This window comes from Mesoplodon mirus (assembly GCF_964341445.2).
Source record: "Mesoplodon mirus genome assembly, chromosome: 1".
Lineage (NCBI taxonomy): Eukaryota > Metazoa > Chordata > Mammalia > Artiodactyla > Ziphiidae > Mesoplodon > Mesoplodon mirus.
The window spans coordinates 85,270,615-85,289,681 of record NC_138976.1 but is presented as its reverse complement, the minus strand read 5'-3'; the positions used below and the strand labels follow the sequence as shown (position 1 = coordinate 85,289,681).

Below are 19,067 nucleotides of genomic sequence, written 5' to 3'. Positions count from 1 at the left end.
TGACTCCAACTTGTAGTAACTCTGGGGCAGGAAGGAAGCTCTTATACTAGCTAAGTCATTGTTGACCATTTGGGTGTAAAAAGGATTTTGATCATGATTTTCGGTGATCTGATACCTCACTATCTGATTTGAGTACACATTAATTCATTTGCTTATTCATTCTTTTCTGGCTGAAACATGGTCTACTCAGCTTAAAAATGGCTCCCATATAGCCGGTCTTGTAGAACCTTCCAGTGCAGTGGAACTTTGATGGTCTTCACATTGTGAGGTAGAATGCCGCCTGTGATAATGCTAACCTTGGATAAGCACAAAATAGGTACATTTGATTAGAGGCAGAGGATTACTTGTATGCATTACTAAAGGTGGTAATGGAAAGATGTCACTGAGGTACTCTGCTTCATCTACAATATCTGTTTGGTGGCTTTGCAGTGTGGGTATCCTCTCTTTCAGAAGAAAGTATTCTTTTTTTCATGTTTTTCATCTTCAACATGACCCTGAACCCTCTTTATTTCATCAAAAAATCATAATATTTCTGCTGATTTGAGAAATGTCCTCTAGGTGGCGCCATTTATAGCTCTCTGAGTCTCCCAGGGCCTGCTTGCCTGCCTTCCTCAAAAGCAAGGCCACTTTATTCCTTGGCCAACCTGCTGTGCCAGCAACCTCTGCCCAGAGCAGCTCTTTCCCAGCTCTTGTAGGATCTGCAATGTTTTAGGCTGGCTTCTAATTGATCTTTCAGGTGACCATTGTGTGCCTACCCATACTCCTTCAGGTTGCTTTGCATGGTGGCTTGACTAACTGCTCCTTCTTCCAAACTCCTCTAGCAATTCATTCTCTATACTCTAGCTTAGCAGCCAGTGCTTCTCATTTCGCATTGTTGTTTTATGCATGCAGACTGCCTGCCCAAATAGATTATTAAACCTTTAAGGGCTTTGTATGCCTCAGCCATCTGGCATAGTGCACTGCCTGGGACAGGCAGTCTGCGAGTGTTTGTTGTTGATGTAGGTTTTCTATTCTTGTGTTTATTCATCCCTTACTGAGTATCCATTCTAGGCTAGGCACTCTTTTGGGTGCACTGAAAACAGTTATGAAAGACAAGGTCCCTGCTCTCAAGCAGCTCCTAATCTCAGGAAAGAGAAAGAGAGAGAGAGAGGGAGAGAAATAGACAGTTACAGTGGTATTACAGTGGTGCAGTGCATGGTGTGAAGCAGCCATGCTAAGTGACTCTGGGAACAAGAGAAGTGCAGGCTTTTCCTTCCCCCCAAGCATCTTTCACAAGAGTGTGGCTGTGACCTTTACACTCTTTGACCCTAGGATCACTCCTGGAGACTGAACTATGCCTTTGACTGTTTTTCTTTGCCAGTACCCAAAGGACAGGATGACATGACAGTGGAGGTAGGATGTCACAGAAGAGGTGACAGTCTTTCCATTTTCCTCTGGTGTTCACTGCTCCTAAGGTTTTGTGGTTTGCTTTTCAGTTATCTAGTAATTGCCCTTGAATTCTCGAAATGGTTTATCATCTCACTGTCTGTTTGGGGGTGATTTGAAACTGCTGATTTCCTCTTAAGTGGTGTAGATACATATTTATCGAAAACCTATTCATTCCAAATGTCCCCTTTCCTGTGAAGTCTTCAGTTCTCCTGAAGAGAATGAATGATTCCTTCCTTTTTATACATTTATATTTTACTTGTATCCCAACTTTAATACAAATTGATTTCATTTTCTTTTATTATAGCTGTTCAGAGCCCTAAGACTTTAAGCCTATTGAGGGCAAGGACCATATTTTATTCATCTTAGTATCTCTCTTCTTGCATTTTCATCTTAGTTATTTACATATGGTAGGCAATGAATAAGTTTGTTGATTTAATGAACTGGGACTTTGTAACATGATCCATGTTTAGTTGAATATTTAGCATATTTGCTTCTAGAACATGGTCAACAACTTTAGTAGTTTCTACATGGATTTTGTTCGCTTGACTTAGGTTGTATGAATATTTGCTTGGCAAATGCTTTCCAGATACATACGCAAAGGTTTCTGAGTAGACCTGGGCTCAGACTTGAAATTTTCCTGTTTCCTTATTGACACTCATATATGACTTTATCACTATAGAGTGTTGGTTTTCCTTACTTCCTGATTTCTTCCCTATACTTGAAGGAACATCCTCCTATTGATTTGTCTAATCCATTCAAATATCTACCAAGTGCCAAGGAGTGTCCCTGATGCTAGGCATTTAGGGGTGACAAAACAGACTTTTCGGGCTTCCCTGGTGGTGCAGTGGTTGAGAGTCCGCCTGCCGATGCAGGGGACACGGGTTCGTGCCCCGGTCTGGGAAGATCCCACATGCCGCGGAGCGGCTGGGTCCGTGAGCCATGGCCGCTGAGCCTGCGCTCTGCAACGGGAGAGGCCACAACAGTGAGAGGCCCGCGTTCTGCAAACAAAACAAAACAAAACAAAAAAAACCCACAGACTTTTCTTGTTCTACAATGCGTTGAAAGAATTTAATTCCTTTCATCAAAAGTAGGTCAGGGACTTCCCTGGTGGTCCAGTGGCTAAGACTCCACGCTCCCAATGCAGGGTGCCTGGGTTTGATCCCTGGTCAGGGAACTAGATCCCACATGCCGCAACTAAGAGTTCACATGCTGCAACTAAAGATGCTGTGTGCCGCAACTAAGACCCGGTACAGCCAAATATATAAATAAAAATAAATAAATAAATAAATATATTAGGTCAATTCAGTCAAAATGGAGTACCTGATAGCTTAATAGCATAGTTTGGGAGACATTTTCAAAATCTCAGAGGATCCTTGGCAAGGAAACCAGACACTTATTTGAAGCTTCTTGTTATTTTTCTGATGTTTTGTATCTCTCTGCAACTCATGTATAGACATATTTGAGAGGATGCAAACTTATAATTTTTTCCCTTGAAGCCATTTAAAATGTTGGCATATTGAATTTCAATCTTTAACTTCATTAGTCACTTAATTTTAAATTTTGATTTCACAACGTTCACATAAAGGGGGTGAAGTTTGTCCTTTCTGCTTTCCCGGCCAAGGTGAAATTTAATTACAGTCGGCCCTCCTTATCCACAGGTTCTCCATCCTTGGATTCAACTAAGGGATAACTGCATTTTCTAGGCCAAATATCCTTTTAAAAGGGGAGCCTAAAATATAGATCTTATGTCTGGATGACTTGTTTGATCTAAGTCGTGGTGTGTGTGTGTGTGTGTGTGTGTGTGTGTGTGTGTGTCTCAAGGGGTGGAAGTAATGGCAAATGGAAGAAGGCAGTCACACACCCATCACCCAAGAATCCTATGTGCACTCTTGACCTATAGCAATAGTAGAGTCGTGCCCTCACTTTACATTCTGGATCAGGAGGTTGCACTAGAGACATCTCAGAGAAAACATAAAATGTGAAAAAGGGATTCCCTTCTTAAGATACAATTTACTCTCAAGACCTGAGGCTCCATTAAGGCAGAAAGCAGTATGAGTTTCACCTCTTGTAGCTATTAGATCAAATAAAACTTGAACGAGCAAGGAGTTTTTCTGGCCATTTATCAGACACATGTTACAACAAAATAAGCAAACAACATTTAAAGTAAACTGCCTCAGTCGAAAGTGGAAAAACAAAATACTAGAATGGCATTTTGCTGGAGCAATCCTGGTTTTCCCATTTTCCTCTTTCATTCTTTCCATTTCTTTTATTTCACATTACTTTGCATTTTCCCAGAAGTCATAATTCCATCTCGGTCTAGAATGGTAAAGTCGATTACTTGTCTGTTAAACATCGTGTGCTTTTCTCAAAAACAAGAGGAGAGCTTGTAAAAAAACAAAACAAAAACAACTTCAATGGCATGAAAAGTTGGAAGCTATCAGGAGACTCTTGGAAACTGGGCCGCTTCATTTTTCTGCTCAGGATTTAGATTTCTATCTCCAGTTACTTTGTGGACAGTTTCTCCTGTTAAATCTCCCCCGTCCCCCCTCCGCGAGACAGTGACAGCTCCTTCTCTTCTCCAGTCACACTCCACGATTGAGTGTATCTTATTTGCTACGACAGAACTCGGGTCAGAGGTGACGCGAGATACTTTCTAACCGAATGGCGTTTTAGAAATAGGAACGGGAAAGAACACCGAACTGGGCAAGACCCGCCCGGCGGAGCTGATCCGCGCTGCCCCGGAGCCGGGGGCGGGAGCGCCGAGGCCGTCTTCGGGGGAGCCGGACAGGGTGTTCGCGGCGCCGGCCGGTGCTGGGGGCTTACTGGGCCGAGATACCCGCCTTTTCGGAGGAGCCGCGGCCGCGTTCCGGGGCCAGTGGGCAGCTGGCGGGCGGAGGCCGCCATATTCCCGCTTTACCACGCCCGGGCGGCCAGCCGGCAGCTGCAGGTTGGCGGCGACCCCGGCTGCGCCTCAGCGACCCGGCCCCGCCCCGCGCCGGGGGTGGCCGTGACCGCTGAGCCGGTGGGCCAGACCGAGGGTGCGGGAGCGGGAGCTGCGCGAGCGAGGGGAAAGCGGCACTTGGAGGCGCGCCGCGGCGGCCGCGAGCCCAGGAAAGCCTTCCAGGAGGGGCCGGCGGCTCCGCCTCCCGCTCTCCTCCTCCCACGCCCATCCCCTCCCTCCTCCTCCTCCCTCTGCCGCCGCCGCCGCCGCCGCCGCCTCCGCCTCCCTCCCGGATCTGTGCTCCAGTTCAGAGAAAGAAGAAAATGTGTGTGTGTGGCGAGGGGGAGGGCGAGTACTGAGCAGCCGCTCCGCGCCAGGCAATCCGGGCCGGGGGTGGGCGTCTGGCGGAGGCGGAGGCGGAGGCGAAGGAGCGCGCGGCGGGCGGGCCGGCGAGTCGGGTTTGCGCGCGAGCCGGGCGGTGGGCGCGGGCAGGGCCGAGGGCGCCCGGGAGCCGTGTCAGGCGGCGGCGAGGAGCGAGCGCGCCGGGCGCAGGGAGCCGTCGGCGGCCGCTCGCTGCGGGGACGCCCCGGTGGATGTGCTCTCGCCGCCGGGCGCACGGCTTAGGGGAGCCGCGGCGGCGGCGGCGGCGCGGGGGGCGAGGCGGGCCGCCCGTTCCCGGGGAAGGAGGCGCGGGCGTCTGAGCGAGGCCGGGCGCGGCGGCCTTCCCCAGTGCGCCCCCCGAGCCAGCGCCCGCGGCCGCCTCCCGCGTCCGCCTCGCTCCTCCCGGCGGCTCGAGCCGCCAGCTCCCGCCGCACCCCCGGCCCACCTAGTGGCTCCGGCCCTGGCCGCGGCCCCCGCAGCGGTTCCCCGAGCTCATCCCGGACGCGCGCCCGGGCGGCGGGGGCTCGGCGGCCACCGCTGCCTCGGGGGAGCGAGGGCGGGAGGGTGTGTGTGCGCGCGTGTGAGCAGGGGGTGCTGGCGGGGCTGCAGCGGAGGCACTTTGGAAGAATGACTCTGGAGTCCATCATGGCGTGCTGCCTGAGCGAAGAGGCTAAGGAAGCCCGGCGGATCAACGACGAGATTGAGCGGCAGCTCCGCAGGGACAAGCGGGACGCCCGCCGGGAGCTCAAGCTGCTGCTGCTCGGTGAGTACAGCCGGAGCCGGCCGCCGCGGGCCCTCCCGCCGGACCTGCGCCCCCTACCCACCACCCTCAGCCCCCCGGGACCGTGGCCCCGGCCCCCGGGCGCCCGCGGCTCTCCCCTGCCCTCCCCGGGCGCGTTCCCGGTCCCTACCCGCACCCTCTTGGGCGCGCGCGCGCGTACACAGAGCCGCGCGCGCGCGCAGAGGGGTCGGGGCTGCTCTGCCCAGGGCCTCGGCTTGTGGCTTTCGGTATCCCTAAGGGCTGTGCACTCGGGGGTGCGCGTTTGTCTGCGGTGCTTCTGCAATTTGTTCAATGGCACATTGCTTCTGGGAGAGGTGCGGGGGTGGGAAGGTGGGCAGGGGGGTTGAACTTCCAGTGTCGTGGCCGCGGCGCCCCGTGGGGTGGTGGAGTGGGGAGCTGTGCGTATGTGTGGCCCGAGGGTGGCGAGCAGAGCCACGTTGGGGGATGGCGTGCGGTGGGGTGGCCTGTGTGCATCCATTATCAGTGCTTTCCGGGGTCAGGAGCGAATGGTGGAACGGTGGGCTGACTCGCGACTGGATTCTCCGAGGAGCGATGAGGAGGGAGCCGAGTGGTTGGCTCTCCGAAGAAAGCGGGCTTGTGTATTCGCGGGGCGGGGAGGCAAGCCCAAATGTGTCACACGAGTGCTGTTCTCTAACCACCAGACCACCAAAAGGAGAGACCCAGAAGAGTTTCTTAATGGTGACAGGCGTGTTTCTCCACCATTCCTTCCAGATAAAGATGAGGGATACGGGAGGGTTGTGCTGTATGGTTGTTGACAGCGATGGGTATCTTTTGTTTAATGAGGCAACCCAGATGTAGGCCTGAATTCACAATAGTTACCAGTACAGCCTCAATTACTCTCATGGAAGCAAATAGAAACCTTTTGTTTAAAGCGGACAGCATTTTAATATCTTTGGAATCTGGGCTAGAAGGAAAACGGGAAGTGAACAGCAAAAATTTCCCTTTAATCTCTACAAAATAACCCAACATTCTCCCTTAACATTAAGTTAGCAAGAAAATGCCATTTCTGAACTAGGAATTTTATTGATTATTATCTCTGAGAGAATGTTCAGAATCAACGTTCAGGCCAGCGCGACATAACTCTGAGCTATTGTGGTAGGGAGAACAAACAGCTTTGCAGTAACAGGCCTGAAAAATGTCTGCACTCGTGTTCTGGATATTTGCGTGTATGATAAATAGACTTCTCAGACATTTCTGGAAGAAAAGAATATTGTCAATTCTGATTTGAGAAGCATGCATTTTCTTTCTTATCTTGAACTTTCCATCTCCTGGTTCAAGGAACCAATTGCCTTTGGGTCTGAACTGCTTATGTACTGGATCATTTACAAGAAGGAACAAAATACAGTGATTACAAATAGTTACAAATGGTTAACTCACATGCCCTGCTTAATGTCTTCATTTTGAAACCAGATTAGGTAAATGTGCACATGTTTATAAAGAACAGAAGGCAGACCCTGCATAAGAGGGGTGGACTTTAGGGAATGAAGCCAGGGAAGGGGAAAACTGCAATTGGAAATGGAAGATCTTTTTATTTTTATTCTCATTTTGAGCTACTTCTAATGGCTGAAAAGGTGTAGTTGAATGCTTTTTGAATTCTTAAGATTGAGAAGAAAATAGAGGGGGCAAGAGAAACGTATGGAGTTTAATGCATGATTAAGGGAAAAAGCGTGTGTTTTAGAGAGACTTAAGGATGGTTTTTCTTTTTCTTTTGCCCTGTGTACAGTCTTTATTTGTTTCTGTTTAGCTGTGAGTAGGGCATTTGAGGTCTCTCAGGCCAACCCCATTGCCTGAAATGTGGCAGCTCTGGGTTCCTAGCAGCTGTGAGTTAGAGCTCAGGGGATTTGTCTGTCTGAGGGCCTAGGTTTGAATGTCTAGGAGGAGGACTTTGGGAGAAATGCCCGTAGATGGACACTTAATTACAGATTGGACTTAAGTAACATATTGTGCTTTTTTTTTTTTAAAAAAAAGCAAACATTTTGCTTTAAAAAATGAACCTGGAGATTATTTTATGAGGAAAAAAATTAAAACAGTTTACTGCTAAAGTGATGGTGTGGAGAACTTTTTTTCTCCCCTTCTTATTAGATTTTCGAGTAGGGTTAAATACAGCCCCACCCCAGCCCCCAAATATGGCCTATTAGAAGTGGTAGAAAAATATGACATCAGTTTAACATCTACATTTATTAGCATTTTAAAACTATACAACTTTTTGTTAGAAACTCAATCCGTAGACATCATGTAAGATTTGCTACAGCTTCATGTTCTAGGTATGTTGCCTTTGTAACATAACTACTGCAGTACCTACACTATTTATATAGCCAGTGCTATATACTAAGTGTAGATTTGTGTGTGTGCTTGTAATTTTTGAGTCCCGGAGAGAAGTGATGGTTGATTTGAATCAGGGAAGGTATTGGGGAGGGTTTCCTTCTGAGGAATACCTGACGTGCTGCTTTGATGCTGCTTCGCACTCAATGTTCATTCATGTAAATGATGCCCATCAAAAGGTTTACTGGTATTTTTAACTACTTTATTTAAATTGAATTTAACTACTTTATATAAATTTAACCCTTATATTTAAATGAAATTCAAAATTATTTTCAAAGTAAATTTAAAATTATTTTCAAAGTAAATTGTAGTTCAAAGCATGGCACCATTTTAATGGATTTATTTGGCAGGGGCCCCTTGCAAAATATAAAATTAATTAGTTAACTTTATACTATGGAGAAATTAGAGAAAATAGTGGTTACCTGCCTAGATGAAAGTATGGCAGTAAAATTTGGGCTGCCTTGATACCTATCCAGCAAATATGCCGATATGTTCCAAATTCTACAGTACTTATACATTTTGATATTTATTCTTTTTAAAAAATGAACCCAGAAACCTACTACCATAAAATAGCATATTAAATTCTGAATTCTTGTTTTCTTTATTCATTTTCTAAATTCATTTATATAGTGTTTATTTTCTTAGACACCTCAAAGAAAACTGTTTTCTACATAGATATGCAAGAGAATATTTTAAGTTTTTATATACTTCCTAGATGTAATGCACATTGTTTCCTTTAATTAATACTTATGAATATTAACTAATTATTTGGTGGTACATAGGTCACACTATTTAATATAATGTGTCTTTAAGTCTGTATAAAACAAGTGGCCTTGAATGCCTGCTTCTGGTCAAGGATATTCATGTTGAAATTTTTCAGTTCCTTGAAGACACATTTTTCCCCCCATTAACCTGTTCTTATTTTACATGTTTTAGAAATCTTTACTCTTCAGATCTTAGTCATCAAATAGAAAAATTTAGCAAATCTTTTTTTATTGATTGGATTCCACCTATTGAAGAGGCAAAGTTTAGGCCTATTTTATTTTATTTTATTTTATTTTATTTATTTATTTATTTATTTATTAAAAAAGCTTATGATGTTCTTAAGGATTTTTAAAAATATATTTATTTTATGTATTTATTTTTGGCTGCGTTGGGTCTTTGTTGCTGTGTGGGTCTCCTTGTGGTGAGCAGGGGCTACTCTCCTTTGCGGTGTGTGGGCTTCTCATTGCGGTGGCTTCTCTTGTTGCGGAGCACGGGCTCTAGGTGCGCGGACTTCAGTAGTTCTGGCTTGCTGGCTCTAGAGCGCAGCCTCAGTAGTTGTGGCACACGGGCTCTAGAGTGCAGGCTCAGTAGATGTGGCCCAGGGGCTTAGTTGCTCCGCGGCATGTGGGCTCTTCCCTGAACAGGGCTCGAACTCATGTCCCCTGCATTGGCAGGTGGATTCTTAACCACTGCACCACCAGGGAAGCCCTAGGCCTATTTTAGATGAAAGAATATATGTTCTTGCTCTTCTAACTGAATTACATATGTGATTGGAGATTTTCTTTCTATTCTAGACTGGAAGCTTAGGAGAGTAGGGACTGAGGACTGATTCTATATTGTTCACTATTAAATCCCAGCTTCTGGCACAATCTCTAATTCATAGAATGGTCTCAATAAGTATTTGTTGAATAAGTAAACTTATTTGTAACCCTCCTAATAGAAATTGGGACCATAAAACAATGAAGACATTATAGAGACATGGGGAAGTGTAATGTTTTTATTCTGTGGCAGAGAAAATCATGATCTTTAAAAAAAAATTATATGTAACTCTTTGAGCCAATTAAATACAAATGCATTCCAGGATAGGAAGTGTTAATGTAAGATGTTACATCACATATTGAACCATGTATTACAGTTCTGTGCTGTGTGCATTTGGGAATGATAACAGTCACACTTAAAATATGAACATTTACAGGAAAAAAAAAAAGAAGCCATACCATATCTTGATTACTTTTTTTTGTATAGAAGCTAGTTTAATCCTCTCATCTTTTTGCCATATACTTTCCCCCATGATACACTCAACAGAGTGAATTTTTAAATTCTCTAGAGTACAGGTGGTGACTGAACAGATTTTTACGATTTACCTATATATAATTACATGAGGAGAACCGCAACGATTAAATTTTAAGAATTGCAGAAAGAATGTTTTTAATTTGAGCGATGTACATTTGTACTGAAAACTGAACAGTTACAGAGCAAGAAGGCACCTGGAAGGCTGGGTGTGCTCTGACAAAGTTAGCCTGTGTGGAGAGCTCATGCATGTAGGTCTGGGTAAAAGCACCCACCCCATTACCCCTCTGTAGAGTTCACTAGGGGAAGGAGGAGGATGTCGATGCCCGAATTAACCTAGAGGTTAGTGGCTGTCTAGGATGGTTACTCAGAACCGCAGAATGAAAGCTTCCTTCTGAGTAGCCCTAATAACAGAATCTCCCTGGAAATACCATAATACAGTGTTTATGAGGCTGCTTTAAGACCAGCTGGTTTTCTTTTTGCTACTTTTTTAGCTTGCAAGTGTTGAATATGTTTCTAAATGTCAGGATTTGTTTGGATGCGTTTCCTTTTTTTCTTCATTTTATTTTTTTGGAAACAAAGTACTTACAGTTTGTATCTGAAGAGTGAAATGGCAGCATCCCTCATAAAAACCAAAACTGTAGCTCTGACTATATAACAAGGCGTTCAGAGTAAGATTTTTGCATTGAACCACGTAGATTCATTGTCTAGATCTGCCATGTAACTGTCAATCTCGTACTTGTACTTACGTATTGTTTCTTCTTATGGGAATTTTGGGCGCAAATTAAAACCCTACTGAACAGTGAAGTGATCCCTTATGTATCTGTTCGCATATTTTTAGGTAGGCTTAGGAAGGAGAACCAGAAGAATAATTTAGTGGCCATTTTGTTTATTACAGATAAATTTTATAGCCTCTTTTTCATTAAAAAAAAATCAAACAACCTAGCTGTACCTTATAAGAGATGGCTTATGTTCAATTTTCAGAGATGCCTATTAAATATAGTTATGATTTTTATTACAGATGAATTTTTAAGGACCTGAAACAGCTTCTGCAGTTGTGAGGCTGCGTGCTATGCTAAACTTAGCAGAAAAGAACACATTTTTCTTCATGATCCAGGCAAACTTACACTTGAAAAGAAATGAACGAGATTTGCCAAGGATGATTTTGATTCCAGCATTCATATTAGTTTTTCTTTAAGGTTATTAGTTCTTTTGGTATTAATGGAACTGTGGATTGAGTGTTGTAGAGGAAAAATAGGGACCTCAAAGGGTACATATTGCAAGAGAGAGAAGCCATTTTAAGAAGGTTGGGATTGCTTTCTCCCTGAGAAGGTGGAAAGAATGTGTTTTCTCCAGAACTCTCTCTTTTGGGTTGAGGGAAATACAAGTATTTGTAGCAGCAAATTTAAAGTCTAATTTTCTGGTTGAAGGGGAGGGTAGTGACATTTTTTTTCAAAGGGAAACTTTTAAGCAATGTTAAGATCTCTGCAGAATTAATCCTAGGGAAGTGTGAAATAGCAGTAGAAGGTAAAATGTGTGATTGTTGGTAATTAAATCTGTGGCAATAACCAACTACAGTAAACAGTGAATGTTTTCTCTTGTTCTGCCGAATGGAGTAACATTAAAGAAAGCTATTCTCAGACCCAAACTCTATTTTGTGTGAACAGCTGTTACTAATAAAATTATAGGAAGTTGTTCAACAATCACCTGTGATTTGTTACCTTACTGATATGTAAAAAACCTGTCTGATTTCTCATCTGACATGTAGTAAAAAGGAAAAAAAGTACCTAAACATGCTGTCCTAAATGAGTTCATAAATCCTAGGTGGTCATGAATCTGGACTTTATTACAAACAAAATAAACATCCATATTGCAGTGTTGAGAACCAAAGACTGAATTTGCTAAGTAGCTCTGGGGTTGACCTTTATACCTAGCCATAATTTCTGAAATCAGTGCAGAATATTTTGTTAAGAGCCTCATGTTTCAATTTTAAGAACAAAATTAGTCTTATTTAAAAATAAAGTTATCAAGATATTTCAAATTCATTTATTCAGCAAACACTTGCCAGTTTTTGGAAAACAAATATTTCCTCTAAATTTTTTACCAGACATACCATAAGAAAGAACAGTTGTATATAGAATGCTGATCAAATGAACAAATATTAAGCACCTGCTCTGTGTAAAATAATGTACGTGAGACACTCCCTGTTTCTTATTTGCCAGCAGGAAAGACTACAAGCACTGTTCACAGTTCTTGTTGTTTTACAGTTGATGCCCTCAGCCTGACATGTCCTTCTGAGTATTATCCTTCCTGGTTTTGGCTTTTCTATTGGCTCTTAATACAAAGAAAAAGACAAAATAATCTGAAGGCCATTCTAGAAGCTTTCCGGGGATTACACAACTGGGGAGAGCAGACGGTCTTGAGAATTTGAACTCCTGAGTGATATATATTATTTCCTTGGAGCAAGCATATCGTTTTTTGCCTTTAACTATGAGAAACTGTTAATGACCACTTGCCCTATGTTTCTAACTAAAGTGGAAGCTACATGAGGGCAAAGATAGTGGCCGTTGTTTCTTTGTAGCTCAGTGAAGCACCTTGTCTTGCTCAGTTTACAATCATTCTGTTGTACCTGGGGACTCAGTAACTGGGGACTTGTGGGTGTAGGAGGACGGGGGCAGGGTGGGCAGCTGGGTTCCCAGAAGAAAGAGCAGTTGAACGGAGTGAATTTAAATGTCTTGCTTTCTTCTAATGGGTATCATTGATTTGTTCTCCATTTACCACACCTCTTTGTCATTTTGTGGGCCACTTGGGGCACAGTTAAAGAAATTCTGTTTTAAAGGCGAGGTCGTCTTTGTCTCCATGCCTGCTTCTCATTCATTGTCTCAGGAGAATGATTCAGTTGAACGTTCTCGTCATTGTTTCGGGTTAAAAAGCCAATAGCAGTTTATCTAGCAGTTTGAATGGAAAACTGTTACACAAGTCCTTTGAAATTTGAAAATTCTACACACCTTTATTACAGGATTAATCTTAGATTGTGAGCAGTTTGACTGCTTTGGAAGCAAATAGCTGTTTCAGGGAAGTGTGTGATGGATTGTGCTGCAGTCAGGAACCAGAATGTTAGTAATGCCATGGTATTTCTGCAGTCTCACAGAAGGGAGCAATAATTGATCCACAAATTAAAGAAAAAGAGCTAGAGTGAGACTTTTTGGCTCTATTACAGGAAGTGAACAGTGATGTTTAGAAACACGTTCATGAGTATTTCTGAGAGACGGCCTCATGTTTTTTCCCTTTGGAGAACTGAAATCATGAATTAATTGCCTCTTTCCAGAATTTGCCCTCCCCCCCCTTTTTTAAAATCACCATCACTTAGTAAAAAAATTGAAGTAGAATTTTTCTTTTGCTTCCTTTTTTACAATTTAAAAACTTTTTTCATCTTTTTCAGTTTCAGTGTTTGTTTTTTACATTTCCATTTGGGGAAGAGGCGGTGGGGTGATGGGTAGCGTTTTCCACGTATTTCCTGGTGACTGCAACTGACCAGTGGTTTCTAGAGAGAAACGCTCCAGTGTCTCATCCACCCATTGTTCAGTCTTCCAGCTTTTTGCTGCAGGCCCCCCACCCCGCAAAAAAACACCCTTCTGTGGAATCCCACCCACCCGTTTATTCTGTCTCACAGCTTCCTTAACCAAATGCTAGGAGGGGGTTCCTTAGATTCTCTGATGTGTGCATTTCTTTAAGATTTAGGGAACTTCCAAGTTGGTGCTTCTTTCAAACATGTGGTGGTGAGCTGGTGAGAGGGGAAGTTGGGTGCTTGAATGCATTAAAAGAAAGACACTTGTGAATTTGCTTTGAGGAGGTGATTAACTTTCTGTAGCAACACCTGTGGTCTGCAAAACAAAATACATTGTTATCAAACGAAATGTAAAATTCTCCTTTTCCAGGGGATGGGGACTTGAGATTGGTGCATGGTTACCAGCAGAAAGCTAGCGAGCCTGTGCTGGATAATCTGTCACAGGGCACTGGGTTTCAAAATAGGATGCAGTGCGTGTACTAGAAGGGGAGAAGGTGCTGTGGGCCTGTGTTGGGCAATAGCGCATCTTCCTCATTTGATGATTTGAACATCCTCACCTCACTTACTTGAGAGCTTTAAAACATCTCTTTCTAATTGTGTTTCTATCCCAGATAGTCAGGGAGGGTGGCACTAGCAGCAGCCTTTGCTTGCTTTATACCCAGTCAGTCTGAGAGGGTTCTTTGGTTAGTTTATTTTTTAAGGTAAAGACACAATGATATGTTCTTGCCATGAGAATTGATATTTTAGGAACTACACCTTTCAGAGCTCCTTCATTATATTACAGGTTCTTTCCGCAGATGGCAAATGCAATTTTCCTCTTGTCCTAAAGAGCTGACCCATTTCCTGTGACTTGTTCTAATAATACAGGATGACTTTAATTCTTGTTCCTGGTTTGCCCTTAAAAGAATGGCAGGGTACTTGTTAAGAGTTTAAGTCTCTTTTCTCTCTAACTCTTGTGATATATTTTTGGAAATCAGTAGATCATGCAAAAACAATGGCACACTGGCTGTGTGAGAGTTTGTTTGAGCAGGCCGGGAAATACTCCTGTGGCTCTGCATGTTGGTGTAGCTGTGAGTATCTTTTCTAAAGCCTGTAACGGAAAGGCAGTCGGGTACTCCTGCCCTGCCTCCTGCGACTAACCCACGGGTGTTTCGCTCCTTTGTTCCTTTACTATTTCTATAGAAACCCGTAGAATGAAGAGACTGGACCAAATCTAAAGGCTGTCTGAACTTTGAAACTTCCTCTGCGATGTTGCCATCTCAGCCAGTTTCCAGCCGCTGTCAGCCCTGGACAAGGGGCCTGAGCTTCAGCCTTTCCAGGAGTGATGGGCTATGTTGGGGGGCTCGGCCAGGTCTGGTGGGCTCCTCCTGGCCGCCCTCGCCCTCCGCTCTTTCCCCCGCAGGCAGGCGGCTCGGAGAGTGCTGGGCGAGAGCTGTGAGGAGGCTGAGCAAGTGTGCCCAGAGCCCCGCCTGCCACCCGGCACGCTGCTGATAGTCTCACTGCCTTCTCGGGGAATGGTATCAAAAGCCTCCTGTCATATCAGCGTGGGTCTCTTGCTTCCTGCAGGAAGGGCGACATCCTAGGAGACACGGAGGTGGAGCCTGCGGGGCGCAGTGTTCCTCAGCTGCCCTGCGCAGGCCTGGGTGTGTGTTCTTAGACGCCCTCAGGCAGCTGCCTTTGACTCACCCCTCCTCCTCCTTATTCTTCTTCATTGGGCCTTAAGCAGTGCTTTTCATTTGCCGGCAAGCTGCTCAAGCGCATTTCTGCCCTCTTCAGGGAGAGCAGGTTGGCCCTTTGAGCCTGGGCACTGGGAGTGCCTCACACACCTTGGTGGAGCACTTTGCGGGCTGCTTTGTATTTGGAGCCAGTCCATCCCTTTTCCATGGCCTTCCAGAAGAGATTTGGAATTAACCCTTAGATGGACCACTTGTGTCCATTTCTTCTCCCATTACTATGCTCATTTTTTTTCCCTTGGGGCTTTAATTTTTTAAAATTAATTAATTAATTGGCTGCGTGGGGTCTTCGTTGCTGCGCGCGGGCTTTCTCTAGTTGCGGCGAGTGGGGGCTACTCTTCGTTGCGGTGCGTGGGCTTCTCATTGCGGTGGCTTCTCTTGCTGCGGAGCACGGGCTCCAGGCACGTGGGCTCAGTCGTTGTGGCACACGGGCTTAGTTGCTCCGCAACATGTGGGATCTTTCCGGACCAGGGATTGAACCCATGTCCCGTGCGTTGGCAAGCGGATTCTTAACCACTGCGCCACCAGGGAAGTCCCAGGGTTTTAACTGAAACCACAAGAACAGATTAAGGGTGGACACATTCATAATATGAAGTAAGGAGTTTTCATACTTTTTTGGTCTAAAAAATATTTATAATATATACATGTAAGTTGCTGTGACCTCTGAACGGCCGTTAGTTGTCATGACCATGGTCGGAGAAATTTTAAGAAAGCAACTTCCTGTGTCCCTTGTCTGCGTTCTGGAGAAAGGGCTCTATGACCAAAGAAGGAACAGCTAGACTTTCATCCTGGCTCTGGAGAAACATTGTTACAGAGCCCAGTTCCACTGGAAGTGCCAGGCAGGCGTTTGGCATTCCTTGACCCCTACTTTCCTTCTGGCCCATGGCCTTCTCATTATCTTATCAGCTCCAGGCTTGCTTACCTTGATTTCAGATTTGGAGTTGGACAGGTGCAGGGGAAAAGGAGAACAGTTGTAGGCGACAGAGGGTGATGGGGGATCTTGAGGGGCTTGGCAGGGCGCAGGGTGTGGCTCCTTGTAGGGATGGTGCACCGTGTGTTCCCTAAGCTCTGGAGGGAAGGAAGGAGAGCAGAGGAGAGGTGCCCTGTGCTGTGTGTTGACTTGGCCGCATTGATTAGGAAGAGCCCAGCCCATGCAGCTTCCTCTTGGCAGCTCCACTGCCCAACCCGGTTCTTCATCATTGTCACATCTACCGTCCCCTTCCTCTCCCAGATGCTGGGTTGGGAGGTGAGCATGTGTAGAAGACTGGGTTTTATGGGAGGCGTTTTTGTTGCATGCACTGCACTCTCTGGGTCCTCCCAGAGGTGGTTAGATAGCCTAAAGCACGGAGCTCAAGTCAAGCTGTGTCCTGAGGAAAACCATTCACACTTTAAAAAGAAAATTTACAACCAGGCTCTTCCAAGTGTTCCCCCCCGCCCCCCGACCCCGTTAGCTGTTTAAGGTGATAGAAATGCATCTATTACTGTATTGAGAACTCTGCTAATCTGGTGATGGGTTATTAGGATGTCTCTTGCCCAGGAAATCTGCTTTTATGTGGCATGCTTCTCCTACAATAGAGTGCCTTCTCAGTTGCCCAAGGCAGTGAGTAGATAAATGGTATGAGATATTCTTGCCAAGGGGATTCTTACTCAGGTGGAGCCAGGTAATATAGAAGTTGTTTGTAATTTTTAGCTGAAAAATGCACCTGTGTGTTGGTTGTGTTCTCTTAGGAGCTGTTCACATTCCGGGCTATAACATTCCAAGTCCAGGGAGCAGATTATTCAAGGTCCCTAAAGCCTATTTATGACCAGCATTCAAAATGGGCTTCATTTGTCCATGATAGAATTAAGAGGACTTCTTGATTCAAAATGTAGGCAAATATATTTTGAATACTTTGAATAATTTTGAATAATTTGAGAGCAGAGCTAATGAGTGCTGAAACAAAAGATACTTGAAATCAGCCTCTGTTTTTATTACCCATCACTTCCTGGTGTGTTAGGAACTAATGAATTACCATAGTATTGGCTCCTCTTGGAGCCAAACTTGGACCAGACATGGATTCTAGAGATGGAAGGGCCTTGATGGGTTCAAGGACTAATGAATGGGGTGTCCTCTGAACATCCTGGTATCTCCTGTTACGTGTTGGGTCACCATCTAAGATGTTATCTGAAGCACATTAGAAATGACTAAAAATTGGGGGCAGATGTCAACTCTTGTAATGAGGAGTCCCATAAGTTTCCCATCTTCTGGTTGGAGAAGATACCTGTATGTTGCTTGATCAGTTTCAGAAAAATAATTTGTATTTCCCCATCCATACAGTTCTTGACAAAGGGTTCCATTTTAATGGAGGAAATCATGACTTCATTAATATTTCTTTAGGGAAATCTTGACTCTCAATATATTTTCACCAAAGTCACCAGATAGGTCCTTTGAGAAACACATTTTCTGTAGCGCTTTCCACTCCAGACCATGCTTATTATGGGAACAGGGATTCTTGTCTAGGGTTTTTCTAAATCCCTAGGGTCTATCTGTGAATTGCTACTCAAATTACAATGTATCCTTCCCAGAATTCATTAATGCATTGTGCATCCCTAGTACTGAATCACAGGGTCACACAATGATTTGTCTTTTCTTGTTAAAAATATTCTTTCTTTATATTATATATCTTCAAGCAGTATGCTACTGCCTGAACTTAGATTGTTTTTTATTCTCTTTTTGGAATGAAATAAAGAAGAACACTTGAGATATGTATCCTCTGATGGTATGGTTGCTTTCTAAAATAGTTTAAAAAGTTTAATAACGAGACAAACTGTTGTACTGAATAGACAAAGTTTGAGTCAAGAAGTGTTTATTTTCTTCCACTTAAGAATTTTCTTATATTGTTAGGAAATACATTATATTGTTTTCATGGCCTTTGAAATGACAGCCCGTTCTATGTTAATAATATTATTTTTTGTTTTATTTTTCAGTGATTTTGAGATTTTATGAATAATGCAGTTTTTTAGACAAAATATGAAAAAAATGTTTGAAAATGTATCCATAAGTTTATCCAGAATGTACCGATCTAAGAAACGTGATCTTTTTTGTTTTTTGTATATTCCTTTCAAGTCTGCTCTCTTTTTATGTTTCTTGCGTGGCCATAATCATACTGTACAATTTAACATTATGTTGTAAGCATTTTCTGTGTGGTTATATAAACTTCATATTAATATTTGGAATTGTATAATACTCTGTTAGAGGAGATATATTAATTTTCTTGCTTACTCTTTTTTTGGGGGGGGCATTTAGCTTTCTCCCAGTGTTGCCATTTTCTTTTTTTTTTTTTTAATTTTATTTTTTTATACAGCAGGTTCTAATTAGTTATCTATTTTATACATATTAGTGTATATATGTTCCATTTTCAGAATAATGCTGTGATGAAGTTCTTGGCATAGATAGCAATTTTTTTTTAAACACACACACTCACACACTTTTGTTAGATGAAATGTTACGTCTAAGTTAGAGGATATGAAAAATTTTATAGCTCTTGATTACACGCAACTTAAACATACTCTGAAATGATTGTATACAATTTGCAACATTGTGAGTATTATTATAAGATTATCAGTAAATTAGTAGGCAAAAAAGGTACATAATTAAAACATTTGCACTTATTTGATCACTAGTAAGAATGACCATTTTCCCATATGTTTGTTTCTAGTTGAATTCCTTATTTTGTAAGTTGTCTCTTCATTTCCTTTGCCTATTTGTGAGCTCCGAACACACAAATGAAATTAGTCTTTTTCATATTTACTGCAAATAACTTAACCCTCGTCTGTTGTTTTTCCTTTTCTTCGTTT

The 19,067-nt window shown here is 43.6% G+C and overlaps 1 protein-coding gene across 1 annotated transcript in view; it reads left to right on the top strand.

Moving 5' to 3' along the window:
* Positions 1-5,288: 5,288 nt before the first annotated feature.
* GNAQ (G protein subunit alpha q) overlaps positions 5,289-19,067 on the top strand; it is a 301,603-nt gene continuing 287,824 nt past the window's right edge. The window contains exon 1 of the mRNA XM_082611287.1: positions 5,289-5,513. Coding sequence (XP_082467413.1) covers positions 5,378-5,513 — 136 coding nt within the window. The 5' untranslated portion in view covers positions 5,289-5,377. The remainder of the gene's footprint in view (positions 5,514-19,067) is intronic.